Source organism: Eptesicus fuscus, chromosome 7 (genome assembly GCF_027574615.1).
Source record: "Eptesicus fuscus isolate TK198812 chromosome 7, DD_ASM_mEF_20220401, whole genome shotgun sequence".
In the NCBI taxonomy this organism is placed as follows: Eukaryota; Metazoa; Chordata; class Mammalia; order Chiroptera; family Vespertilionidae; genus Eptesicus; species Eptesicus fuscus.
In genome coordinates, this window is record NC_072479.1 from 59270994 (window position 1) to 59298963 (window position 27970).

At 55.7% G+C, this 27970-nt stretch overlaps 1 protein-coding gene and 1 long non-coding RNA gene across 4 annotated transcripts; one reads left to right on the forward strand and one right to left on the reverse strand.

The window, feature by feature from the left end:
- Window positions 1-994: 994 nt before the first annotated feature.
- ASIC1 (acid sensing ion channel subunit 1) lies at window positions 995-22307 on the reverse strand. Of its 3 annotated transcripts, XM_028144344.2 has the most exons (11): window positions 21946-22307; window positions 21124-21319; window positions 4742-4892; window positions 4005-4132; window positions 3574-3724; window positions 3137-3193; window positions 2543-2696; window positions 2037-2128; window positions 1447-1526; window positions 1245-1349; window positions 995-1099 (listed from the first exon to the last, which is right to left on the reverse strand). In XM_028144344.2, the coding sequence occupies exons 1-11, from the start codon at window positions 22305-22307 to the stop codon at window positions 995-997; spliced, it is 1581 nt and encodes a 526-aa protein (XP_028000145.1). The 3 variants fall into 3 exon arrangements, with proteins under 3 accessions (XP_028000145.1, XP_054574433.1, XP_028000144.2); XM_054718458.1 differs by lacking the exons at window positions 21124-21319; window positions 21946-22307 and adding an exon at window positions 7115-7804 and having other exon boundaries at window positions 3574-3727; XM_028144343.2 differs by lacking the exons at window positions 21124-21319; window positions 21946-22307 and adding an exon at window positions 7115-7795.
- Window positions 1854-4819, forward strand: LOC129149654 (uncharacterized). Its single transcript, XR_008556509.1, has 4 exons — window positions 1854-1956; window positions 2271-2378; window positions 4437-4570; window positions 4764-4819. It is a non-coding gene; the product is annotated as an uncharacterized LOC129149654 (long non-coding RNA).
- Window positions 22308-27970: the final 5663 nt, after the last annotated feature.

Below are 27970 nucleotides of genomic sequence, written 5' to 3' on the forward strand. Positions count from 1 at the left end.
GAGGGGATGGGGCAGAGACAGACAGAGTTAGGGGAAAGTATATACAGAGATATAGCAATATAGAGTCTGTATCATATAGAAATAGAAAATGCAGATGAGGTTGTTGAGAGAAGCAAATGAAGTTGGGAAAAGAGGACTTGGGAGAATTCCATAAGAAAATTTATGGATGTGGCCCTCTGCAGGGGCCCCTGGGAGCGGGACCCGTGCCCCTCTCCCTGAGCTGGAAGCCAACCAGCTGGATCTTTTAGGGGATAGTAGAGGAGGCTGCCTCTTGGGATTTCTGTCTAGCAGCTCTGGGGTGGGGGTGAACTTGTAGGTATCAGGATGTGGCCTACAGCACCAGGGCCACATCTTGTCCCCATCTCCACTTCTTCAGGGGATCCTTACCCCCACCTCCCTAGTGACTTCACATGGTGTATGTGTGGGGGTGGGGGGCGGGACTTAGTTCCTGCCTGGAACTTGGGGCTGGGAGGTGGTCACTGGGCTGAGAGGGTCTCTTAAGGCTGGGGAAGCCCCCCACCACCACTATCCCTCCCCTTCAAGGTACATTCTCTGGTTTAGGGCCAAGTTCCAGATCCGAATGATCCCCTCCCCCCCCCCCCACTAGGAGGGGGCTTTGGTGACTGGTGGCAGCAGAATGTAAGTGGACACTCAGATGACAGACAGCCAGACAGACAGAATTCAGGCTGGGCGCTGGGGGAGGCAGCATGGAGCAGAGAGGGGCAGCCTGAGGTCACTTGCCCAGTTCTCTCTTTTTAGTTTCTTTTTTAGATTAGTTTTGTTAAAAATAAAAAGAATAGGGTAGAGACAGGGAGAGTACTCTATGGTCAAGACTCCTTCCTCACCACAGACAAGAGGAAAGGACTGCCCAGGAGTGGGGGGCTGCCTTGGGAGGGGGAGGGTGTCCCCAGGGCAGATGTGGGGGGGCATTTGAGGGCCCCCTTGCTCTTCTAGCCCTCCTCATCTAGGCCTTTGGTACAGTGGCCTGCAGGGCTCAGCAGGTGAAGTCCTCAAAAGTGCCGCGGGCCGGATGGTGAGGTAGGATGTTGGCAGCATACGTCATCCCAGCAGGATGGCCCCGCAGGCTCTCACATGGGTTCTGGAGGAACGGCACAAGACAGGGACTGGTTATTGACAGGTGGCACTAGGGCATGGGGAGGCAAAGGAGAAAGGGTAGCAAGGGGTGGTCCAGGGGTGATGGGGAAGGGGCAGGGTGGGGGGGCACCCATCTCTGGCTCCCTCACGTGTCTTTTGACGTCATCCAGGCTGAGGGCCACACCCTTGTCTGCGCTGCTCCTTTTGGCCTCCTTCTGGCACTTGCCTCGTCTGCACAACTTGTGCTTAATGACCTGGGACATGTGGGGTGGTGAGTGGGTGTGTGGGTGGCCTGGAACCCCGCTCCTTCCTGGCACGCCCCTCCTCCTTCCCCCTCCCCCCGCCGCTTACCTCATAGGCGTAGTCAAAGAGCTCCAGCACCGTGAGGATGCTGGCGCCAATGAACAGCCCCATCTGGCCCCCAATGTCACCTGCAGGGGGCGCACAGGGAGGTCAGTAGGGTCAAGACACCATGGGAGCAGCAGAGCCCACTGGGACAGGGGCAGGCAAGTCAGAATTGCGGAAGGATAGATAGCCTTTGCACAGAAGGAGCACAGAGTGATTCTGATGGGGGGCGTTATTTTCTCCTCCATGCCTTTCTGTGTTTTTTTTTTTCTACTTTTCTTAAAATGAATAGGTGTTATTCAGAAAAAAAATTGTTCATAAAATACCCCCAACCCTCTTATTCTCTAGGCAAATGTTCAAGGGTGTATGAAATAGTTCCCCATTCATGACCAGGCCTATCTCTTCCTATTTGCCCTAAGAGGAGGCTCAGCCCCCGCCCTCCACCACATACCAAGACAACAACATTTGGGGAAAGGCCCCAGGGATGGCTGAGGAGGAAGAGCTCATGGGACAGAGGTGAGCAGCCTGCTCTGGGTGGGAGGGTGTCACACCATGCCCATGACATGGGAAGGGGACAGGTGCCATCAGCAGCTCACCCAGGAGCCCTGCAATCTCATAGGCCTTCTTCTGTTCAATGGTCTCATAGTTGAGAACTTCAAAGAAAATGTCCAGCACCAGGATGTTCTCCCTGCAAAGGGGTTGGGGGAGGAGACCTAGGTTCAAGTCACATCTCTGTCCCTTACTAGCTAGGTAACTTTCGTCAGTTATCCTCCGAGTCTCAGTCTCCATATCCATCAAATGAGATGCTGATGGGGATACCTGCCTTTTAGGGTTGTTGCGAGGATTAAATGTGATGGCATATACAAAAAGATGCTCCATACACTAGCAAGTGCGAGGTGATCCCAGATACAGCAAGGAGAATGACAACAGAGGATGAGGTGAGGAGGAAGGAGAAAGAGGCACTTTCCCTGCTTGTTCTGACTTGATCTTTCCTCACCCCAGATTCAACTTCCTCCTGTCTGCTGGCCCCCACCAAAGCCTGCTGACACCCCTCACAGTCCCAGCCCAAGAGCCCCCCACCCTGCAGAGCCAGAGCCCTTACCCTATGTACTGCTCAGACTTGTTGAACTTCTTGGCCAGGTATTTGGCTGATGCTTTGCTGGGGATCTTGACCATGGACAGCTCCTTGGCATAGCGGGTCAGATTGCAGGGCATTTCACACACACAGTACTCCTGGTCCTTCTCCACCAGGAAGTCTGTGCCCAGCCAGGTGAGAGGCGCCAGTTGAGTGGTGCCTTTCTGCCAGCACCTTCCCACACGCACATCCTGGCCTTGCCCAAAGGAACCCTGAGCCCCCTTCTCTTTCTTCACCTCGGCCCTGTGCCCTCCCTCACCAGCCTCCCAGGGGTATTTCCTAGTCCTATATCTCATTCCCTCAGAGGCCTTGGGAGTCAACCAGCTGAGCTGCTGAGGAGAGAGAGTGAGGGCCCCTCCCAGGTGACCCTGGTCCATTTTTCACGGGGGCCTTTAGAGATGCGATTCCCCAGCCTTGCTAAAGTCAGACACGGGAGCTTTCAGGTGAAGCTTGATCCAGGAGTTATTTGCAGTTTCTGGGAGCTTGGCCTGAAACCCCTGTGCATATGGCTGGCAGCCTCTCCTTCCCTCCCCCAGACTGCCCCAGGGCAGGGTCGCTCACCCAGAGCAGGATCCGCACACTCCTTGTACTGCTCTGGAGTGCAGTATGGGGCGTCCCCTACAGAGGAGAAAAGACAGTGGTGTAGGATGAATATTAAAGGGCTCCGTGACAGTGGTTGTAACACAGGTCTAGAAGCTGGAAGAGGAGAGGGTGGGACTAGCTAGCCCCCAGTCTGTCCTGGAGGTGACCCACCCCACAGTCCACTCCTCCTGGACCCTTCCCACCCATCTCTATGGGAATAGGCAGGAAATACGGTACAAGACGTATGGGTATGGGATGGACGTCTCATTTATGAGAATGAGGGCTGGAACTGGGGGAGGGAGACGCCAGCTGGTCTTCCTCCCATGGTGGTAGGAGGTTGATGTGCATGGGGAGCTGGTGAGGGGCAGGGTAGGCCGAGGGGCCCCAGGACTGTGTTTGGAGCTTTGGGGCCTGACCTGGCATGTGCACCATGCGGCAGTTACAGTTCTCCACCAGGTAGCGGGTCTCACAGTCGATGCGGCAGGCGGTAATGCTGTAGGAGTCGAAGAAATCCGAGTCCATGGTAACAGCTTTGCAGGTGCCCCAGGGCGGGGGCAGGTAGATGAGCTGCTGGGAGAGCCGGGGAGCTGGGGGGTGTGGAGACTTCTCCCCCAGTCACCTTGATGGGTTCTCTAACAGGATGCAGAACTCGGGCATCCTGCCCCGCTCCCTCCACAGCCTCTGAGCGTCTTAGAGTTTAGAGAACATCCCAGTGTATCAGCTCATTCTTGCTTCTCACTAGCCAGATCGCTACCCAGGCTCTCGCTCATCTGCCCCTCCTGTTAGTGACGGCCCCCCGCTCCATCCTGAGCACCCCACCCAGGCCCATCCTCCTGTGGCCTCTCACCCTCTGCTCCTGGCAGGCCACAAAGGTCTGGAACCCCGGGGCCACACCAAAGCCCAGCTGGTCGATGAAGGGAGGTTCATCCTGACTGTGGATCTGCACTTTGATGCCAGCTTCGAAGGACGTCTCGTCTAAGGGAACGAGGGGGGCGGGTGTTGAGAAGGCTTCTGATCCCCTAACCTCCTCCAGAGCTGGGACACCCTGCCTCTCCGGGGAATGAGCACAGCACACACTGGGACCGGGGGATCATTTATGGGACCCCAGCCCATCCCTAGCTTCCTTCTGCGATCACCAGCCCCAGGCTGCCCTGATGACTCCTGCATCCTGCACGCTTTTTTCTTACCTGGCTTCGGCTATGCACATTGGTGTTTCTCAGATGCTCTCCATTTATCCCCCTCCTTTCCTCCCTTCTCCCCCATCTCTCTCTGCCCCAAGGCCCCTGAGACCAGACAGACAAGAGGCAGCCCAAGAGAGGGAGTTATTTATAGAGCGAGTGGCAGCCACTGATGGAGAGGGATGGCTGGTTACCTTGGAGAGCAACTGAGCCAGGAAGGGGGAGCTGGAGAAATGTGAGTGTGGCAGTCAGTCAGGTGGCATCGGAGAAGGAGACGGGGAGATGCTGGGAGGAAGAAGGGAGGAGAGCCCGGGGCCTGCCTCAGGTCCCACAGTGGAGCCCAGGAGTCCCCTGGCAGAGGCTGAGGCCTGGAACCGTGGGGAGGGGCCCCTGCGGGGTGACATACCAGTCTCCCCCCATACGGGCAGGTACTCGTCCTGCTGGATGTCTAGCATGATCTCCAGTCCATTGCCCGTCCCACCCTTCATGGTCTTCAGCGGTGGACGCCCGTCTCGGCCAGAGTTGAACGTGTAGCACTTTCCGTACCGTGTGAAGACCTGGCAGGGGCGGGTGAAGAGCCTGAGAGCCCTGCCCGCACCCCCTGCCCACCCAGGGCTGTCCCCGGCTGCCCCCAGCCGCTGGAATTGCAGTGCCCTTCAGGACCGGCTCCTCCTGTGCGGCCCGTTCGCCATTGGCCTCTGTCCCCACCCATTCTCTCCCTCCTTTGCCCTTGGGGACTCCTCTGCTACCTGGATAGGTTTCCGGTTGGCTTTGGCCAATGGGTGGCATCGGTAAGGGATCAGGGGGCAGAAGGAGGGAGAGGTGGGGCACCTCTCCTTCCCCGCCCCTCATGTCGCCGCCTGTGCTCCCTCAGCCGGCGTGGGACAATGGCCCCTCGTTGGTTTCCTTACCTCTGCCCAACGCTCTGTGAACAGGCCTCATTAAAGTCTTTTCCGTTGAACTATCTGAGTGGCCATCTGATTCCTGCGGGGACCCTGACACAGACACCTCAACATCGGGGTCCCACCACTGCCTGACCCTGGGATTCCATCCCAGCCATCTGAGGGGCCCTCTCCCCAAGACCCTCCTCCAAACCAAGTGAAGCTTTTTAGTGTCCTCAGGCCATCAGCCCCTCGTGTTCATCACTGTCCCATTATCACCAGACCCTGAAAGGAAGCCCAGCTGCCATGCCCAGGACCGGGCTCACCCAGCACCAGCAGCTCTTGTCTCAGCGCCGGGCACGTTGGGCAAGGCTCGTGCAGGACTGCCAGGGCCTCCGGACAGACCTCCGCCCGCCCGGGGACAGCCTCTCCACTCCACCCCCAAGAGCAGCCCTTATCCGCCAGAGAGGAGTGAGCCAGTTCTCTGTGGCCCTTTCCCCACAGCTTCCCTGAATGCCCCCAGGTTCCCACAGATGGAGGGAGTGTGTTTTACGACTCCCGGCGCGCGTCATAGGTGAGTACAGGCACAGCCCAGAGAATGAGAGAGACAGTGTCTGGCCAGACTGGAGCGGCAGGGGGAGTGGGGCTACTCGGAGCAGAGTCCTTGCCCCCTCCCGCCTTCCTAGCACAACCTCCTTCTCCCCCTCCAGAGAAGAAAACATGCTGTCCGCATTTGGGGAGCGAGGTCCCAAGATGAGGTGGAAAGAGAACTCTGACCGCTCCTCACCCCCCAGCCCGCTACTGGGTTCCGTGGCATTCCGGTTCCAGGCCGGACACACACCATGCCTGCCCTCCACCTGGGGATGTGAGGAGCGCCCAGGGGCCTGGCGCGCTGGTCCAGCCTGGCCCTGGATCAGAGAGCTGTGCTGCTGGCTGGCGGACCGCTGCTGCCATCTTGTGGTTCTGGGTGAGAAGTGTCTGTTCTACCCTTGGGTTCAGAGGAAGGAGGCCAAGTGGACCCCTTCCTCGGCCTGTCCCGTGCTGCTAGATGTCCTGGCCTGCCTGAGGCCCAGCGGACCAATCTGTCTGCAGTCACTCTGCGATGCACCGATATGATGACACCCACCTGCTCCTGCACTAGGAAGGAGGTTGGGGACCGAGGGGGAGGGGGTTGGGGAGGGAGGGCGTGGCACCTGGTCAGACAGAACTGGAAGCTGAACTGGGGAAAAGATGGGCTTCCTCCGCAGGAAAGGCCTCAGACTCCAGAATGGAAGGAGGCTGATCCTCCCAATGAGGGCTTCCTGGAGAAGAGGGTCCCTGGCCACGTGGAGCTGGGGGTGGGGTGGGGGGATTTAAAGGAGGCCTGTTATCCCCCCTCAGAATAACATGTGCACGCACACGCACACACATACACACGCACACACACAGACACACTGTAGGAGGAACACAGGAAGACCAGGGAGGATGCAGTGAAGTCCCTGCAGGGGAGCTGCGGTGAGGGTGGGGTGGGGTGGAGGTGAGGGCTGTTCCCACGCTCCGCCTCCCTTCCACGCTCTTCCACCTCCAGTGGCACCTGCCCCAGCTCCAGTCCAGGGATGACAGTCAAAACTGTTACTGCCTGGCCCAGGCACCCACCTGCTGGGCAGCAACTAATTACCAACTAGCACGATAGACTTTAATATTTTAACAGGAAGAGCGGTACTGAGATTAGAAACCCAGCTCCAGACCCTGGGCTCCTGGGTGAGCCCTGGCCAGGCCTCTCTGAGACCCGTCGCAGAGGGCGGGTGGTCCAGGTGAGGTGGGGGAGGAGCAGGACCCGCCAGCCCAGCCCCAGAGTGTTAGGGTGAGCCAAGGCAGACACGCTCGGGGTGCCAGGCCAGGCGTGGGTCTCCACTCACCACTGAGAAGTTGTGAGGGCCGCAGGGCCCCCCACAGTAGGAGCAATAGAGCAGCATGTCCTCCAGCCGGTGGCAGGAGCGATTGTAGAAGCGGTGCAGGTTAAAAGGCTCCCCAGAGAAGGCCTCGGGCCCTGGGGGGGCAAGGGGCACCCCAGGGTCGTCACTTTCGTCCATCCCCAGCATCGGGGCCAGGTAGAGCAGGTCAGGGTAGCTGAGCTGGGACAGCCGCACGGCATTGGTGTTGCAGAGGGTGACCGCCGGGAAGGCCAGCTCCGAGGTGGCCACCTCGTCCAGCAGAGTCACGTGAGGGTAGCTGAGGTAATAGGCAACTCGGTCTCCTACCTGGCACAGGAAGGCCCCCAGTGCCAGGACAAAGGCCACTGCCCACAGGGCCTGCCTCGGCCCTGGACCCCCTTCCACAAATATGTGGTTGGCACCATGGAGGGTGCAGCTGCTGGCGAAGGCCACCAAGTCCTCGGGCAAATCCCCCTCTCTGGCCTCCTTCCTGGGTGCCTCCTTTTCCTTCTCTTCTTCCTCTTCTTCGGACTCTGAGCTGTCTCGCTGCTGCTGCTGCTGCTGCTGCTGCTGCTGCTGCTGCTGGGGACCCTGAACATCTCCCAAGGGCCCGGGGGCCTCCTTTCCAGAGGAGAATGACACAGAGCAGAAGATCTGGATTGGCATCTTCACCAGGGGCTTCCTGGCACCAGGGGATTGGCAGGAGGAAGGTGAAGGAGATGTGATCCCAGGCAGGGTCTGGCAGGGCCAGCCACCAGCCCTCCTGCCAGGTCTCCGCCAAGGGCTGGCCCCAGCCGTGTCCTTCCTCATCAGGGCCTGTGTGGCAGTGTGGCTGAGCTGGGGCGGGGCATGGAGAGAGGATCGGCCTGCCCTGCCAGGGAGGGCGGGTGTCTGGGCTGATGAATAATTGAAGGCAGAGTGAAAGGGAGGCTGATGGAGGGGGCCTGGAGCCCCTTTTTTATCACCGGCTCCAGCAGGAAGGAGAGGGTTGAAGACAGAATGGAAATCTGGAAAATCCTAGGGGCTCCTGGAAGCCACCTCTCCAGGTGAGACGGGACCTAGATAGTCCCTTGCTCTCTCTGCCAAGCCAGCAAAAGTCCCTGCTCCTCCCCGTCACACACACACACACACACACACACACACACACACACACGTGCACACACACACACGCATGTGCACACACACACACACACACACACACACTTTCAAGCTCCCTCTCATCCTCCAATCTGTTCCTCAGCATCCCCTCAGCCTTCCCATCCCAATTCAGGGTCCTCTCCCTCATCCCCCCCCACCCTGGTCCAGCCAGGCCTCTGGCATATCTGAGCCCCCACACTCTCTTGGCAGTCTCTCAGACCTCTAATCCCCCCTGACTCACAATCCCCCCAATTATTTCATTGACTCCCCAATTCTCCCAATACACCATTCTACCCCAGCTCTCTTCTACTTATTCCTTTTGATTCTCCGTTTCCTTTCAATCACTGTCCTGACCCCAATTTACTTTCAGTTATTTCCTGAACCCCCTGTTCTCCTGCAATCACACTCCCTTGACTTCCAATTTCCCTCCAGCCAGTCCCTGACCCCATTTCTCCTCCGCTCCGTCCCCTCACCCATCTCTGCTTCAGGTCAGCACCCTCCCCTCCCCGATGCTGAGCTGTACTTAGGTCACTTCCCCCTCTTCCATTCCCTCTGTGGCTTGGGGGGCAGCCCAGGTTCCATTAGCACAGGTCTCTCACTGACCACAGACTCATTTATGGCCAGCTCCCAGCACTAGGGGGAGGGACCCCATCTCTTGCAGCTGAAAAGCTTCCTAATAGATCACCCCTCCCCCTCCCGGCTTGCCCACCGCCCAACAGTCCAGGAGAGGAGTTCTAGGAATTCTCTTCTGGGGGGTGGAAGAAACTGAGATCAGAGCAGAGACTGGGTCCTGGATCAGGTGGGGCATGTTGGGAACCAACCTGGGTAACCCCCAAAACCCTCAGCCTCACAGATGCCCCCAGCCCCTCAGTCTCTGAGGCCCCTGTTGTCCCCAATTTCTCATTCCCTTCCCCCAGGCCCCCGGCCCCTCTGTGGGCTCTGATTACTCAGGGCCACTGGTTGAGGAACTTGAGCCACCAGCCAAGTCTCCAGGGCCTAGAAGGTGACCTGAGGAGGGGAGGGAGGGAGGTGACGCATATTAACCCTTCCTCTGCAGGGCCAGAGGAGGAGCATGGGGGTAGGACAAGTCTACTTGGGCCTTACCACTCCTTAACCGACCCACAGCCCCAGGCCTCGTTCCCTTCCCCGCTCCTCTCCCCTCCCTCCCTGCTCCCACACATCTTCCCTTCCCCATTTGCATGCAGAGACCCTGGAGTGTGCTGGGTATGGAAGGCAGGGTGCCAAGTTCTAGCAGAACTGACTGATGTGGGACCTTTAGCCTCAGCTTTGCTGCCAGGGACACAGAGGCCCCGGAGAAGAGCAGCCTTTGAGATCTGGCCCCTCTCCATCCTTATGCCATTGCCCTCAGACTGGCCTCCTCCTCTTTTGCCCAAACAACAGCCCTTCAATGGGTCTTCCCCCCACCCCCATCCCTGCAGTGTCTCCCCATTTTCAGTCCATGCTATGTAACTGTGACCATTCTCCTGCTTAAAGACCCTCTCTCATTCCTTAGTGCCTCTTGGTAAAAGTCAACCCAGTCCCAGAGGCCTTTGCAATTTACCTTCCATCCTCACCTCCCCTTCACCCCAGTGCACCGCCCCGCCGCCACGCCCTTCTCCCACTCTGCACCAGGCTTATCCGTAGTTCCATGCCTTCTCTGGACTCCATCTGAGGAACTACTCATATTTCCAGACCCTACTCATACATTACCTCCTCCAAGAAGCCTTCCCTGACTCCACAGGGCATAGTCAGTGCCCACCCAGGGAACAGACTAGAAGGTCCGTTTTGCTCAAGGCCCTTCAGGCACGATAGTGAACAGCATGTTCACAGGGGCTATGAGAATGACAGAGCAGGACCCAAGGACCCAGTGGAGAAACAGGAACCAAGAAAGACCAGGGACACGCTGGGCAACCAGAGATAGGTGAGGAGAGACCCTCGCCTCCAGCTGTTGTCCTCATGCTTCTGTGTGCAGCCATGGGCTCCTTCTCTGTTTCCTGCCCTGAGCGCATTTTCATCCTGCCCACCAGACCTCGGCTGTCGGACTTTGCATGTCCTCAGGCTGGGTTTGAGAGGTGGGTTCCAGCCTTGGGCTGGAGGAAGGGCAGCCTAGGTTGAGGCTTGGCTGGCCATATGTTCCACACCCACTAGAGGGCAGTGTCCCCGCCTTCAGATGCCCTGGCAGGGGAGGTAGATTGGACTTCCAAAAGGAGGAAACGAAGGCAGGGGAAGCTTCCAGTGTGGGGGCCTCATCAGGGAGAAGGGCGTGCACACAGAGCAGCTTCGGAGGACCGCCAATCTGGCATGGCCGGACCCTGCTTCCCCACACCACTACAGAGACCCACTGCGCACACCCACACACCTCTACATTAGACACACAGCCCTCTGGCGGACAACAAACGTAACACACACCCTAACTGCTCTTCCTTGTCCATCTTCTAACGTCCTCTCCGATCTCAGCTCGTTCCAGTAGACAAATCCAAATGTCTCACAATAATGGGAGGTGAGGCAAGCAGCACACACAGACCCCCAAGCATACACAGAGGGCCCCAGAGCGGTGGCCAGGCAGACACACATGCGGAACAGCACTCAATTCTGAACGCTCTGTCCACGGAGGCGGCCCTTCCCCACGCCACTCCCACGCCAGTCTCTCTTAGGCTGTGAGTGCTCCCTCAGTGGGTTCTGCCTTTCTCTACATCTCTCTCTGAACTCCAACCACCCCTCACATCTGTGGAATGTTTCATGCTTTTCAAATGATAGCTCACGGGATCCTTACACAACCCAGTGAAATAAGCAGGTTGAGTAACTTCACCCCCATTTGACAAATGAGGAAACTGAGGCATAGTGACCTCTTCAAGACTCATGGAGAGCAAGTAGAGGGCTTGAGACTAGAATTAAGTTCTTCTTCTCCAAATCCCTTTCTTCTCTGTCCTTCCATTTACCCATCAAATATTTCCTGAGGGTCTGTGTGCTGAAGACACAGGGAGAACAGATAAAGGACCGGGATCCTGCCGTCAATGAGCTTACTGTCTAATGGGGGAGTCGGACATCAGTTTTTTTAAATCACAAAAATGAATATGAATTAAAAGCTATGATAAGTTATGAAAAACTGATTTTATGAGGGTGAATGATAAGGAATCTGACGCAGACAGGTAATCAAGAAAGGTCTCTCTGAAGAAGTGACGTTTGAATTGCAATCTAAAGAATAAGAAGGGATGTCTGGCTGGTGTTGCTCAGTGGTTGAGCATCAACCTATGAACCAGGAGGTCATGGGTTTGATTCCAGGTCAGGGCACATGACCAGGTTGCGAGCTCAACCCCCAGTAGGGGTGTGCAGGAGGCAGCCGGTCAATGACTTTCTCTCATCATTGATGTTTCTCTCTCTCTCCCTCTCACTTTCTGTCTCTGAAATCAATTTTAAAAAATCTTATTTTAAAAAATAAAATGTGGTATATTTGTGTAATGCGATACTACACAGCACTGAAAAAGAACTACTGCAACACACAACAATGACACTGAATGTCACAGACACAATTATAAGGAGAAAAAAAAAAAACAGACATAAGAGGGAATACACTGTATAAGTTCAAGACCAGGTGACAAGTCTCTATACTGACAGCAGTCAGAATAAAGGTTAATTTGCAGCAGCATTGATTAGAGAAGGGTCTGGAGGAACTTCCTGGGGTGCTGGAAATGTCTTACACTTTTAAACCAAATGTAAACACACACCAAGGAAATATATAAAATATTACATTGTAAGATACAGCAACATAAAAAAATACTAATGAAAAATTCATCGTTCTACCATTAAATCATACCACCTCATGATTTTAAAGAAGAGAAAGGCTTGGGGCTGAGACTTGAGTAGTGCCAACATTTAATGGTCAAACAGGAGAATGAACTGGCAGAGAGACAGAAGGAGTGGCTAGACAAAGGAGGAAGCCTGAGAGAGTATGGTTGACAGGAAAGAGAATAGTTGAAAAAAAAAAAAGAGGTGATGGTCAACCTTTTTGAATGTTATTGAGAGATCAAGGATTAAAAAAAATGTTTGTGGGATTTGGCAACATGAGGATCACTTAGCTAGAACCATGTTGGTGAAGTGCTGGGGCAGGAGAGAGGCAGCCTGGCGTGGATTGAAGAGTGAGTTAGAGAAGAAAAAATGAAGACAGCGGAATACATACATCACTTTTAAGAATTTTGCCTGTGAAAGGAAGCAGAGGCATAGTGTATGTGGGAGTTAGAAGGGGCTGTGGCGTGCAGACATCTGTATTTTGGTTTTTATCTTAACCTTACAGCCCGATGCACAGTAAGTGCTCAGTAAATGTTAGTGTCATAGCGATATAATTCAAGATGGGAGAATCGTAAGCATGTTTCACCACCAATGGGAAGGTTCCCCTGGAGAGGGAGAGCCTGGCTGGAGAGGAGGAGAGGCAGCAGAGGGGAAGAACTGGTGGCGAGTTCAGCCTAGATAAGACGGATGCTCCCCTCGGGGGTTGGTTCCCAGAGAAAGCAGGAGACCTTGTCAGAGGCTTCCATCAGCTCGGTGAAGCGGGAGCCAAGGTCATCTGCTGAAGGTGAGAGGGGGCCGGAAGGTGGCTGTTTGAGAAGAGTCTAGAAGTTTGCAGTAATCACTGGGGAGAGCACGTTGACCGGGAAAACGCAGTGGGGTTGCCAGGCAGCACTGCAGCCCATGTGAGGGTGTTGGTCATGAACCCAATGCGCTTCCAAGCTGGTCTGCTGTGTGACTTCCTCTGGGAGAGCCCGACCGTCCTGGGGCTGCCCTGGGGCAAGCAGCGGTGGGCTCGTCTAAGGCTGGACTTGGTCAAGGGGAGCAGGGAAAAGGCAGAGGAATCAAAAGACTTGGTGTGCTCACCCAGCCGGGTGTAGCTCAGCTGTTGAGCGTCAACTCAGGAACCAAGAGGTCACCGGTTCGATTCCCGGTCAGGGCACATGCCCAGGTTGCGGGCTCAGTCCCCAGTGGGGGACGTGCAGGAGGCAGCCAATCAATGATTCTCTCTCATCATTGATGTTTCTATCTCTCTCTCCCTCTCTGAAATCAATAAAAATATATTAAAAAAAAAAAAAAAGACTTGGTGTGCCCAACTTGAGGCCAGGATTCCTTTCCCTTCCTGCTGCACCACAGCTTCTTCCCAGAGGGGGCACGGCAGGGGTGCCTAGAGCACTCTTCACCACACACCACACTCTGGCTCCTAGGGTCACACACAAAGAACCTGGACTTCGAAGATCTGAAGTCAAGGTCCTGCTCTGTCACCTACTGGCTGCATGACCCGGAGCAAGCACCGAACACCTCGGAGCCTCAGTTTCCCCGTCTTTCAAAGGAAGGGATTAAAATGTTCCTGCCTCCCAGGTTTATGAGGGCCGCACGAGCTCAAGTAAAGGGAATCTGTTCATTGCAAAGTGAGACGGAAAGAGATGATTAATTTTGCTGGTATGTGCTCTGCATGCAACCAGAGGTTTTCCACACACAAGCTCCCTCCCGCAGCCACACAAAGTGAGCTGCATGCCTCCATGCACATCCTCACACATCCTCTTCACACCCCAATCTGCATCCACAGTCTCCCACTCAGACATGCACACTGAGGTGCACATGTGTGCTTGCACACTCGGGGCACACCGGCAGGGAGCCTGAGTTGGCTGCTGTCCATGGTCAAAGCCACTGCAGCAGTCTCTCCCCTGGGGACGTTCCCAGGCTGGCACGATGATGTGACACACCAATTGGACACACACACACACACACACACACACACACACACACACAGCCCAACCTCTCAGGCCCCCGGGACTGTCAGAGGCATTGAGAGGATGCAGATGAGAGGGGCGGGAAAGGATTTTCTTTCCAAGAACTCGGGAGTTCAGAAAAATCACAAGTTGCCCTCCCACTGCCTTGGGACTGCCTGGGGTAGCAGAGTCTCTGTCTTGTAGTTTGTTAAGGGAACTTGCCCTCAAGGTGAATACACAGTAGTTTCATACTCATTTAAACATTTTCCATGAGGAAGAGGTCTGTTCCATGTGCCCAAGACAGTCGGTACTGCACATCCATTCTACACACGGGCCGGCATGGGCTTAGCCAGAGTCCCAGAGGCTGAAGGAGGGGCTGCCCCCTGGCAAAGACTAATTTCACAGTCTACAGGAAAGCGGCCCTAGAAGCTCCGGAATGGAGCGTATGAAACTATTCCCAAAGCATAACCCAGGAATGCCGATACCCAGCCTCACCCTCCACCCGAACTAGGCACCACTTCTCATTCTTGCAGTCTGCTTCCCAGTTTGCCTCCCAGAATTCCCACGCAAAGGTCCTGACTGGAAGGTTCTCAGTCAGAGGGCAGAGGCTCCTGGGGCAGCCACCTCAGACATACAGCGAGGGAAGGCTTGTGCCTAAGGGGCCCGGCAAGGCCGGGCAATGCCCCTTGCTGGGGAGGACTGGGCTGGCCATCAGCTGGGCTGGCGTGGGGAGAAGCCACACGTTCTACTAACCTGGAGCTTCTCAATAGCTGAGCTGGGCTGGGCAGACTGGAAGGACTCCACCTCGATGTTGAGGAGCCTTTCATCCCTGGCGCGTTACTCCTTGCTCCCAAGGCTTCTGTCAGTGCTGCCCACCCGCTCAGCTCTGAGCCTGCCTGGGCACTGCCCTTCACTCTAAGCTCCCTGAGGGCAGGGACAGGCTCTGCCTGTTCACCACCCAGCTGGAGCCTGGCACTCAGAAGGGGCTCTGTCACAAGAATAAATCAAGTGGCCCTAACCGGTTTGGCTCAGTGGATAGAGCGTCAGCCTGCAGACTGAAGGGTCCCAGGTTCGATTCCGGTCAAGGGCATGTACCTTGGTTGCGGGCACATCCCCAGTAGGGGGTGTGCGGGAGGCAGCTGATCGATGTTTCTCTCATCGATGTTTCTAACTCTCTATCCCTCTCCCTTCCTCTCTGTAAAAAATCAATAAAACATTTTTAAAAAAAAAAAGAATAAATCAAGTGGAGACTGACACACTTCCTGCCTAATATTCAGCCTCCCTCACCATCCCCCAGAATTAGAGCTGTCTTCCACGAAGTTGAATCATGCTCAGAAGCCACTCCCACCCACAACAGAACCATCGCCCTCGCTGTGGGCTTCCCCTCGGCTTCCCGGACACGCACAGGGGCAGCAGGGCCATACCCTGCAGTTGCCCAAAGGCTGGGGCAGGAGGAAGGCGCTTGGAGGTGCTGCTTCCCACCCCCCTGCTTCCTGCTCTGCCCCCAGAGGCACTCAGTAACTCACATCAATTCCCTATTACTTTAGCCAACAGCCAGGAGATCAATTAACTTAGAGCAGCCTCTTAGCTGACAATAATCTGGGAGAGGGGTGGAGTCAGAAATGCTAGGGGAGGGTAGAGGTGAGAGAGGAAACCAAGTTAGCCAAGGGGATGTGTAAGTGTGTGTGGGAGAGGAGAGAGAGAGAGAGAGAGAGAGAGAGAGAGAGAGAGAGAGAGACCCTCCAATCTAGGGTCCCCTGGATTCTTGCAACTGGCTGTACTCGTCTCTTCTCAACTCAGGGAGGGAAGGAGAGAAGGGGAGGGTAAGGGAAGGTTAAGGCTGGACGAAGTTCCAAGAACCCCTAGGTCCGGAGTGCCTCTCCTCCGAAGTTAACCTCTCCATTCCAGGCTCTCCTATCCCTCTGCAATCCGTGCATGCTCCCCTGTCGGAGCCCCTTTCACCCATAAAGACCACCAGGCCTCTAGGTGGAGTTGCCCATGACCCCCCCTTTCTCTGTGTGTGTGTGGCAATCTGGGCAGCCTTCCCCCTCAGCAGCCCCTCCACTCCCTACCTAGCTGGAGGGAGCAGACCCAGGTAGTAAGAGTGGGCCCTCCCCGGGACTCCTGGTCTGAGCTGCTGAGGGCTGGGGTGTGTGAGTATGAGAGGTGTCAGTGAAGGGGCAGAGCCAACCCTGGGGATAAGGTGGCTCCCTGCTAGTCCTGGCTCTCCCTGGGCCCTGTGATCCAGCTCTGCTTGCTGTGAGAGGACTTCTCCCTCCCCTCTGGGTCCCAAATCACCCACCTCCACCCACCCCTTCTACCAGCATCTCACCCCACAGGTGCTCCGGGAGGTTCCTGTCCTCCAGAACCCCAGGGGGATTTCTGTGTGCATCCTCTTCTCTCCACCTCTCCTCTGGGGGATTCCTGCCTCCTCCAGAGTCCTGGGGGCCCCTCAGGGGCCCCTCATGGATTCCTGTCTCCCAATCCTTTGTGCCCCAATTCCATCCCCTCCTGAGGGAGCATACTATCCCCACTACACACCCACCCCTGGGATTTCCAGTCTCTGCCTTCCCTTTCCTTCTGTTCCAGGGTTCAGAAATGAATTCCGTTTCTCTCTCCCCCAGGCAGAGGCTCTGGGTCTCAGCTGGCGGAGGGGGTGGCAGAGGGCAGACTGGGCCACCATCTGTCAGCCCCCTCCCCTCGGTGCTGCTCAGCATTCCAGCCACATTGCCGCTCCCAATGCCAGGGACAGATAAGGTGCAGCTGGAGGCTGGCACCAGCTGCGACTGTGCTCACTCCCCCAGCCCAGCCCAGACACTGCAGACAGCTGCGCCCCCGGGCCCCTCCATGGAACCCCTGCCCTGCCTTGGCCTGGGTGGCATCGAGGTGGGATGGGAGAGTGGAGCCCTTGTTGCCCTGGCAACCAAGCACCCCACCATGAAGGGAGGAGGTGGCCGGGGCAGAGAGAGTCTTGTGGGCGGGCCTCTGGTTGCTCTTTTGGTAGCTCAGGAGAGAGCTCCTGAGGCCCACCTCACCCACTGCTGTGGGGATATCTCCCCACTGCCCTCTGCCCTTCAGTCTCAAAGCGTTTCCAACCTGTGCCTCCCGATTTAGCCCAGGTTTCCCATTATCACCCCACTCTCCCAAGCGGACTCAGCCCAGCTGGGGATGGACCTGTCAAACACTCTGTGACCACCAGTCTGTCCCCTGAGGTTGAGCTGGGATGTTTGAGAGTATGCCATTCCCATGGCCCCCGAACTGTCCTCCAGAGCAGACACACCCTCACAGACCCTCACACACACCCTCACAGACCCCACAGACCCCCACACACACCCAACAGACCCCCACAGACCCCCCCACACACCCAACAGACCCCCACAGACCCTCACACACACCCTCACCGACCCCACAGACCCCCCCACACACCCTCACAGACCCCCACAGACCCTCACACACACCCTCACAGACCCCCACACACACTCACACACACCCTCACAGACCCCACAGACCTTCACATACACTCTCACACACACACCATCACAGACCCTCACACACACTCACACACTCACAGACCCTCACACACACTCACACACACCCTCACAGACCCTCACACACACTCACACACACCCTCACAGACCCCACAGACCTTCACATACACTCTCACACACACACCATCACAGACCCTCACACACAGTCACACACACACTCACACACCCTCACACACACTCATAGACCCTCATACACACTCACACACACCCTCACAGACCCTCACACACTCTCACACACACCCTCACAGACCCTCACACACACACACCATCACAGACCCTCACACACACCCTCACAGACCCTCACACACACCCTCACAGACCCTCACACACACCCTCACAGAACCTCACACACACCCTCACAGACCCTCACACACATTCTCACACACACACACCCTCACAGACCCTCACACACACTCTCACACACAGTCACACAGACCCTCACACAGTCTCTCACACACAAACCCTCACATACAACCTTATAGGTTGGATGAGGGTTGCCCTTTGAAACCTGCAAAGGAGTTCACCTGGTGTCCATGCACACTGTATTTTGCAGACACTGTGAGCCAGGGCTTGGACCCCCCAGTTAAGAACCTCTGCTCTTGAGGTGGTAGAGGTGCCAAGATGTCTCTCCTAAGCTCTAACCCGATACAGATGTTTTCTGTCAGTGTCACATCTGCCCAGTGGGTAGATACACCCCTTTTGGTCTAGCAGGGACTGGCAAGGATGAAAAGGCAGCTGTTCACTATGAGACCAGGAGAGAAGAGAGAAGGTAGAGTCCTGGCTGGTGTTGTTCAATGGTTAGAACGTCAGCCTGCACACCCACAGAGGAGTCAAGGGTTCGACTCCCTGTCAAAGGCGCATACCTGGGTTGCAGGTTTGATCCCTGGCACCAGTAGGAGCACGTGTGGGAGGCAACCAATCTATGTGTCTCTCTCGCACCAATGTTTCTCTTTCTCCCCCCTCCCTCCCTCCCTTCCACTTTCTCTAATGAAGATTAACAAAGAGAAAGAGAGAGAGAGAAATAGAGTGAGAGAGTAGAGCAGAGCACCAGGCAAGGAGTGTCTGCATCCCTTAGAACCAGGGAGCTGGAGGAGTGCCAGACCCTTCTCCACCAGGGAGATGTCAGACATGGACTCACAACATGGGTCCCATCCATTAGGAGCATCCCAATGGACAGAAGTGGTAGGGTTCCTGACATGGAAAGGATCCAGCAGTGGGGTCAACCAGAGAGGGTAGAAGAAGGGGCTGAGAGGTTTGGGTTCAGCCAGATTAAGGGTCAGGCCTTCTTTGATAAGGGCTCAGAAACAGAAAAAAACCTGGTCTGCCTGACAACCCAGACCAAGAAGTGCCTGCAAGCTCCTGGCCTGTATCTCTCTTCCCAGGAAAAGGAAGAACTCAGGTTACTCCAGAATTTTCCGAACCAGTCATATCTCCGTCTGACAACCCAGAATTGTCCCCTCAGACAAAATAGAATGACCACATTCCAGTAATTTCATTTCCATACACCAAACATGTCTTAGCATCACCACTTGGAATCTCTCTGGGCGTGAGAGACGAATGGAGCAATGGAACACTCTCTATGGACTAACGGTACCCTCATTTTATACCTTGGCACCTTCCCAGGTTGAGCCAAGCAATTCCCTCCCTCCTCCAACACTACAAACCATCCACAGCGGGATGGCTTCTCTCTTCCTTGGTGGTCCCTTCTGCTTGTGTGTTGGGAGGAAGGCCTTGGCTTTCACTTTCACCTTCACCAACAGTTCTATTCTCTCGGGAGCACAGTTGGTGAGCCTGGGAACCCTTAGGTCAAGGGCTCTGGGGAATCCAGGACTCTCCTGTTTTGAGGAAGGAAAAGAGGGAAGAAAGTGGTTCTTGCATCACATTAAGCTCCCCATCAGCTTGGCTCAGCAGTTGTATGAACTTTTGTCTGGTAGGGTTGACAAAGGCTCATAAAACCAGTCTGTAGAGCAGGGCTTTAAACGATTGGGAAGTCTGCTTGGTGGGTGTGGCTCAGTAGTTGAGCATTGACCTATGCACCAAGAGGACTCCGATTGGATTCCGGGTTAGGACACAGGCCTGAATTTTCGGGACCAATTGCCCTATCCCTGGTAGGGGGCATGCAGGAGGCAGCCAATCAATTGCTCGATCGATTGATCGATGTTCTCTCTCTCTCTCCCCCCCTTTCTCTCTAAAATAAATAAAAGCATATTTTTTTTAAAAAAAACTTAATTTCATTTAAAAAATTGGGAAGTCTTGTGTAACCTCAGTAAGAAAAAACAAGCATGACCTTTCTACAGGCTCAACGTTTCTACACAAACAAATGCAGTTCATGCTCCCATAATGCTAGGAGGAAGCAAGCAAGTAGGGAAGAAAATGGGCAGGGAGAAAGGGGAGGTTCTGAGAGTGGAGAATTGGGGGCAGGCATGGAGAGCAAGGGGCTCCTAAGGGAGGTTGGGTTTTCAAAGAGCAGTGGCCAGAATTGGAAGTAGATACGCTGACTCCAGGGTCAGCAGTGTTAACAAAAAGAGCACACTGCATTGGGACTTAAGGAGACACGTTCTAATCCTGAATCTGTAACTAACCAGCTATGTGAGCTCGGGGCAGCTCATTCTCCCTCTCAAGTTTGTGCATTCATAAAATAGAGATAATATGGCTATTTATCTAGGGGATTGCAGGAGTCTAGAAAGCATTCTGAAGAATTACCAGCATCATCCTCTCACTCAGTGTTATTTTTCATACACGGCTCCAGGCCCTCTGGTCCCTTTCCAGCCTCTTTCTGATTCTATGCCCTCAGGAACCTGTATGACTTGCTTAGGATCACCCGGGACAGAGAGTGCCCCTAACCCTCTCTGGGGTGCTGGCTTTAAGGCAGCCCACCTATGGGGCATCTCCATTTTAAGAAGCAAAAAGAGCTTGCTGTTCAGCCATGACTGTGTAGCCCAAATCATCTCTCCTTCCTCAGACCGTATGGCTCTGTGGCTCTTGGTGGCAAGGGGGTAACCCAATTGGACAGTGTACGTGTATGATGTGTGTGTGTGTGTGTGTGTGTGTGTGTGTGTGTGTAGTGGCATGGAGAGAATGACCTATCTGGCCATTTAACAGAAAGCTTCTCTTACTTTTCATGTTTCACAGTGCTTCTCAAACTTGAATTCAAGTCACCTAGGGATCTTGTTAAAATGCAGATTCTGAATCAGGAGGTGGGGTGGTAAAGTCTGCATTTCTTTCCAGCTCCCATGGGATGTTCCTCGCCCCCTACCACCCAGCTCTGACACCTGTGGCGCAGAAGGTAAGCTTGATGGGGTCAAGGCCATGCCAGGCTGTGCGTGTGCCTGTGCATGTTGTGCGCTGTGGGTTCTCTTTGTTGCCATATCATGGACACAAGGCTGAGGCTCCAGCACTCACACAGAACAAATGCACCCCATGCTGAACAAAATCCCTGCGAGCCCCAGGGACACATAGCGTCCTCTCCCAGTGGAGCAAGCAGGATGACAGGACTGCCTGCTCCCAGTCTCCTCCTCCTCGGGGGGCCGGCTGACTCACACTCTGCACACTCCGCCCCAGGGGACTCACTCACCACCTTGAAGTCTTCTGCGCTGCACACCTCCCCCCGGAACTGGCAGGAGAGCAGCATGTCTCGAATGTCGTGCCCCGCACGGTCGTAGAACTCGCGCATGTTGAAGGGCTTGGGCTTGAAGCTGCGGAAGTTGGCCTTGTCCTGCAGTATCTCCAGCTGCTTCTCATCTGCCATCTGTGTGTCCGGTATCTCATACCTGGAGCCCGGGGGGCGATCCGAGCATGGATCAGCATGATTTTCGGTTCCTGCCTCTGGCCTCCAGTGTCAACCCAACCTCCAGGGAATGGGGGGAGGGCAGCATCCAGCCCTGTGGGTAGGTCTGGGCACAGGCATAGAATAAAGCAGGGCGTGTCCAGAGGACCTGCCCCATAGGTTCTGAGAAGGCAGAAGGATCTGTAGTGGCTGCCTGGGGGCTGGGCATCTTAGCACAGCGGTAAGGGTGAGGTGACAGAGAGATCAAAGCTGGAGCTATGGCTTTTATAGTCTCTACCTGTTAACGATGATCTGTCCCCATCCCCTAAGTGAGAAGATCAAGACATAGTGGCAGGAAGGTGGGGAAAGGTCACTCCAAAGAGGGTGGTGATGTCTTACAGCTCAGGCTGGGTAGGGGCAGGGCTGGTCTGGACTACGCTGGGATCAAAGATTGGGTGCCCTTAATTGAGTGTTCAGCAGTACCCCAGTTCCTTTGCAGTGAGTGGCAGGTTTGATGGGGGTTGGAGGGCGAGGTTGTCTGGGTTTTATGGAGTTAGGGAATGGGGGCCTGGGAGCTGGGATGCATGCAACTCTGGGAGCCCGGCTGGGGGATGGGTGAGAGCCACCCACCTGTTGTTGAGCAGGGCCAGTAGCTCCCCAGCATGGTACAGGTCATTCTTGGAGACTTGGCTAAAACGGAACTCATTGAGGTTGCACAGTGTGATGGCAGGAAAGGTGAGCTGGGAGGCAGCCACCTCGTCAAGCTTGGTGACGTGGTGGTAGTTGAAGTAGTACTGCACACGCTCCGTGCACACACACAGCAGCACAGCCAGTGAGCCCAGGAAGCACAGGGCCCAGAGCGCCCGCTTTAGTGACAGCCGCTCGTAGGAGAAGATGTGGGCCAGGCCGTGCAGCGTGGAGCTGCTTGCGAAGGCCTGGATGCTCACCGGCTGGACTCCACCCACCTCTTCCTCCTCAGCCTTCAGTTCCATCCTGGCCAAGGGGATCCTGAGGGAAGGGGAGGGAGGGAGTCTGGCATTATTCTGGGGTGAAAGTACATATAGGGTCCCTCCAAATGTGTGCATCTGAAGTTCCCATCTCCAGAGGTCACTGCCTCTGGGGCAGTAGACTCCCTGGTGGGCTAGCCCAGAGGTGGCTGGCCCAGGGACATACTATCAGCAGAGGGTTCCTCCAGATGCAGGGGCTGGAGGTCAGCTCAGGCCAGGAGAATGCTCTCCCAGAGAAGCTTCCCAGGCAGGGGAGACGGCAAACATAGTCATCCGAGGGCGAGAGGGAAGTCCCAATGTTCCCACAGGCAGACACAGGAGTTCCCTCCAGATGTGGGGTCACTCTGGGACAGGAATGTCCACCCCATCCTGGAGATGAAGACTCCCTCAGATGGGCTGAACCCGGGGTCAGGAGCTCCTGGTCAAGGGTGTCCCCAGGGCTGGGCTCCCCCCTCCTTCCTGAGCTAAACCTGGGCCAGAAACCTCCCAGGGAGGTGGGTAGCGGCCCAGGCTGAGAGCTCACCTGCAGACGTCTCTAGTTCTCATAACCCACAGGCTGTATATGTGTATGTTTGGGGAGGGGGGAGGGCCACCCGCGGTGGATACATGGGGGGGTTCCCTAAGACAGCGAGCTGTCCGCGCCCCGGACGCAACACCCCCACTCCTCCAGTCCAGCTTCTCGATGCAGCCAGATCCCCTATTCGGCCCCCGCCCCCCTCCCCATCCACCAAGCCGCCCCAGGAGCTGGGGAAAGCGAGAAGGGAGCAAAGTCCTGGCTTCGTAAGCCAAAGGCAGGGGGATAAGAGACCCACCTTGAGGGGCTTCGGGAACCCGGCAATCCTGGGGTACCGGGCCGGACGCGGGCTCAGCGCCGAGCCGCGGAGGGGCGCATGGCCCGGAGCGGGAGCCGGCGGCCGCCGCGGCACGCCGCGCAGAGCCCTGCAGGGAGCGGCCCGCTCGGCCCGGCCCGGCTCGGCTCGGTCCGCCCGCCCGCGCGCACTCGCTCGCTCGCTCGCCTTGGCTCTGTCCGCCCGGGCTCGGCGCGGTGCGCGGTGCGCTGTGCTCTCAGCCCCGGGATCTGCAGGGATCCATCGTCCGGCCGGGAGGCGGCGGGAGGAGAGGCGAGGGGGAGGGGAGAGGGTGCGCGTGCGCGCCTACGAGTGTCTGCGAGGGTGTCTCCGGGCTGGTGTGCGCGCCAGGCCCCCGGACCTGGGACCAAGACCCAGGGCTCCCGGCTGCCTCGCCCCCTCTTCCCGGTCACTCTCGGCGGCTCCGGGACCGGAGCCGGGTCCCTTCCTGCGAGGCCCTACGGTTTGTGTGTGACTGTGGTGTGTGTGTGTGTGTGTGTGTGTGTGTGTGTGTGTGTGTTCGCGCGCGCGCGCGCGCTCGCGGGAGGGAGGGTGTCTGCCCCCAGCGTCCCCCTCCCCGCTCCGTCTCCTTCGGATCGATGCTCCTGCCTCTTGCTGCTGCCTCCTCTGGTGGCACACACGCGCGTGCACACACACACACACACACACACACACACACACACACACCGAGTCACACTTGACTGATTCAAGCACTTGCCGGTGTGGAGACACAGGCACACATACAGACCAGAGTCACACCACACCACTCACACCCACACATCCCAGGCCTGACCCACAGGGCAGGCACTCAGGAGCTTACACATACTCATCTGTGCCTATCCTTGCTCCCCATGTACATGTGACATGTACACAACACACACATATAAACAAACACACAGCTTTGGCCACCCAAGCCCCATCCTTATAGCTTTGGGGAGCATGTTTGCAACCCCTCAATGCCACCTCTAAAGAAGGAGCAGAGAGAGGGAAGGAGAAATAGCCAGAGATCAAGGGAATTTGGACAGAAGTCAAGAAACCAGGAAACAGAATAGAGGGGGGTTGGGGAGGGTGGAGGGTTAGGTGGGTGGGGGTGGACAAGGCAAGGAAGGGATGGAAGGGGGAACTGTACTCAGGGGACAGAGCAGAATTCTGGGGCACTGAGCCCAGGCCTCCGGCTGCTCCTGTAGCTCTCACATCTTTCCTTCTCTCCCTCCCTTTTCCTCTCTGAGAGGTCTGGGGGTGGGGGGGGGGGGGCTTCTACACAATTAACAGAGAAGGAGCAATCAAAGGGAAGTTGTTAATTTGCTGATGCTCATTAGGGGCTCTTAGCACAGAGACTGTTGAGTTCTGATGGTGTCAGATGATGAGGAGAGGGGTGTGGAGGACCAGAATTCTATCTCTAGCAGCTCCTTCACTCCACGTGTAGGCTGGCACAGCTCTGGGAGAAAGGAGGTGAGAGGTGTGTTCTCAGGGCTTTAAGGATGGAGAAAGGGCTGGCACAGTGGATGAGAAGTTGTGAGGGGTTGGGGGCAGGGGACACATGGGAAGTCAGGGGGAGAGCTGGAGATCCCTAGAGGAACTGTGGGCTTAGGACTGTGGAGGAGGAAGAATGGGATTCGTTTACTAGGGGCCTGGATTTGGCGCTGCCAAACGGAAGAGAGGATTTGGGGTTCTGGTCTTGAGTTGGGGAGCTGTCCAGCAGCACCAGGAGGCCTCAGAGGGCTGCCATGTCCCTGGGCAACCACTGGGTGACAGCACTCTCACAGATACTTAGAATCAAACCAGTGAGGCTTCTGGGAATGGGAATTCCGTTTGGGAGTGCCCCAAACAGGGAGCCAAGGAAGAATTGGACAGTCCGATTCCTGAATTCTTAGTGTCCTCAGGGGGATGAGAAGACCATCTTGAAGCATCTGCAATTCCCTTAGTTCCCCACCCTCGCAGGCTGAGTGACTGACATATAGAGCTTCTTGAAATGGCTGCAGATTGCTTCAGTCACCTGGGATGTTACTGAGGGAGCAGCGTGGGTGGAAGGAAGGTGATGAGGTGAGGTGGAGGCAGGCAAGGACTGATTGAGGCCAATGAGCAGCCTCAGGAGGAGTCTGGGGGAAGATAAAAGATGTGACTCGGGGAATTTCAGTTTCCAGACCTGGTCCTGCCATTCATTAACCCCGGGCAGGACCTTTCTGACTCAGTTTCCTCATCTGTAAGATGGGAATAATATTTATTTCACAGGAGTTACTGAGGATTACATGAGATAATGCATAGAAAGTGCTTGGCACATTAGCTTGTACTTAGTGAATCCTCAAAAAGTAATATTAGCCTTGATGTTTGGGTCCAGTGGTAAACCACCAGTGCAGCTAAATCGGGGCAGAATCTGACAATGGTTCAACCCAGGCTGCACATTTGAATCAACTGGGGAGCTTCTTAAAATGCTGATGCTGTGGCCCCATTGGAGACCAATTAAATCAGAATCTGAGGGTGGGGCCCAGATTTCTCAACTGTTCAAGAAAGACCTTTAATATACAGCAGCCAGTCTGGAGAAACCGTGATCTTCAGAATCTATGGGTCTGAATCAAGGCTTCAGCATAATTCTCCAGCCTTCAAAGTTCTTTCTTCTTTTTAATTTGAGAGAGAGAGAGAGAGAGAGAGAGAGAGAGAGAGAGAGAGAGAGTTGTTTATGCATTCATTGGTTGATTCTTGTATGTACCCTGATCAGATCAAACCCGGAGCCTTGCTATATTGGGATGACTGTCTAACCAACTGAGCTACCTGGGTAGGGCTCAAAGTTCTTTCTTATGGAAAACCTAGGTCCCTCATGCTGTTGCTTCCTCTTCATTTGAGGTGAGGCGAATCCCTGAACACATTCCCCACCCCTGCCCTATACATTTCAGCAACCCTCCACCGAGGCATTTCCTGTGTCAAGCCCCAGGATTGGCCCTGGGGACATGGTAAGGAGTGGCATCGTCCCTGCCTTCAAAATTTCCTAGTGTCAAAGGAGAGATGAACGTGTTGACAACTGACTCTAGTGCAAAGGCCAAGAGTGGAAATGAGGACTGGGAGAGGGCTGCCAGCGCAGAGTGGCAGAGGGGCAAGCCAGCCTGACGGGTTTGTAGAGCAGAGATGAAGAAGGGGGAAATGGGCTTCAGAAAGACAACACTTGAGAGACCCAAGGACTGTGATTAGTGTCCCACTGCTCCTTTCTGCTTCTCTGGGTCACTTACCTCCTGTTCAGACTGTGACAGATTCCAGCTCCTTCAGCCTCCCCTCAGCCTCTTGTCCACACGTCCCTCCTCTCTGGCCCCTGCAGTTCCTACACCTCAGTACCCTTTCTCTCCTGGGGCTGAGAGAGAAACAGGCCTGGAGATACTCCTCCCTCCACTGGCATGAGGCCAGGACCCACTCAGGGCTTTGGCATCCTGCTGACCCGGATTCAAGTTCCATCTCTGTCACTCCATCGCTGTGTGATCCTGGGCAAGTTACTTAACCTGTCTGAGCCTCACTTTCTCCACAAACCATAAAATCTGGCTAATGCCCGCAGTGATGAAACATGTATGCCTAATAAACAGTAGGTGTTCCATCAATAGTGGCGAGTATTGTTTTCATCTCAGAAAGGCTGATGGGGGCAAATTCCCCATGGACACTTCCCTTGCAGATGGTCCCATCTGCTCTGGGTTCAGAAGCACCCTGCAGCCTCCCAGAGACAGGGAGGAGGGAGGAGGGCAAAGAGGGGGGCGAGGCCCCCTGGGACTCCCAGGCAGCTCTTCTCTGCTCCCCCATGCGTGAAATCACAGGCGCCCCCATCTGTCTGCATCCACTTCATCTGCTAGCTCAGCAAATGCAGAGACAATTAAGGAGTTAATTAGCAGGCGGGTGGGAAGGGCTTCAGACCCGAGGCTGATGGGACCCAACCACTCCCCCCTTCCCATCCCTCCAGGCTCCGTGTTGAAATGGTGACCCTCATCTTCTCTCCCTGTTTCTTTTCTGGTCCAAATGCTCCTCTTACCCTCTTTCCTAATTTCTTTGCTACACTTGTCCTTTCCCCCAACCTTGTGCTGGCCGCCTCTTCCCCATTTCTCTCTCTAATCTCCCTCCTTCCTCATTTAGCTTCTCCCCCCCCCCCCACCCGCCTCCCCCGCTTTCCACCCAAGTCACTGCCTTCTCCATCCTTCAGGGGCTAACCCATTCCTCCTCCCCATCTTCTCTTCTCATTCTGGCCCCTCTTCACTCCCCACTCTTTCCCCCCCCCCCCCCCCAATCACCCATCCTTCTCCAACTTGAATGGGGGTCTCAGAAAATGTGCCTTGTTTGCTGGTTCATGAGTATGGGGCTCACTATTTGCTACAGGAGGCAGCAGGATCCAGGTTGCCTGCCAGACTGGGTCCCCACCTCTGCTCACCCTCTCCCAGCACCTCCCCCTCCTGACTCTCTGGTGTCTCCTCTGCCGGTGCGTCTCAGGGGGGGTCCCACCCCGTACCCCTGCTGCTCCTCTCTCGGGGTCTGGCGGTTCACCCGCACATCCAGGACGATGCTGGAGCCTTCTTTTTCCGCTCTTCCTATCGGGGACCAGCACATACATGCCCACCTTTCTTCCATCACACATCCCAATTTGTGTCATCGTGTACCATGCTTACAGAGAAAAACACAGGGAGACTGGGAGACAGAAAGGCACAGAGCAAGAGCGAGGTGGAGAAATCGGGGCCAAGGCAGAGATTAAAAGGGCAGATGTCTGGGAGGGAGGAGGAAGTGGAGGCGGGGAGGATGGGGAGAGAGGGTACAGAGAGCTGTAGACATAGAGATAGG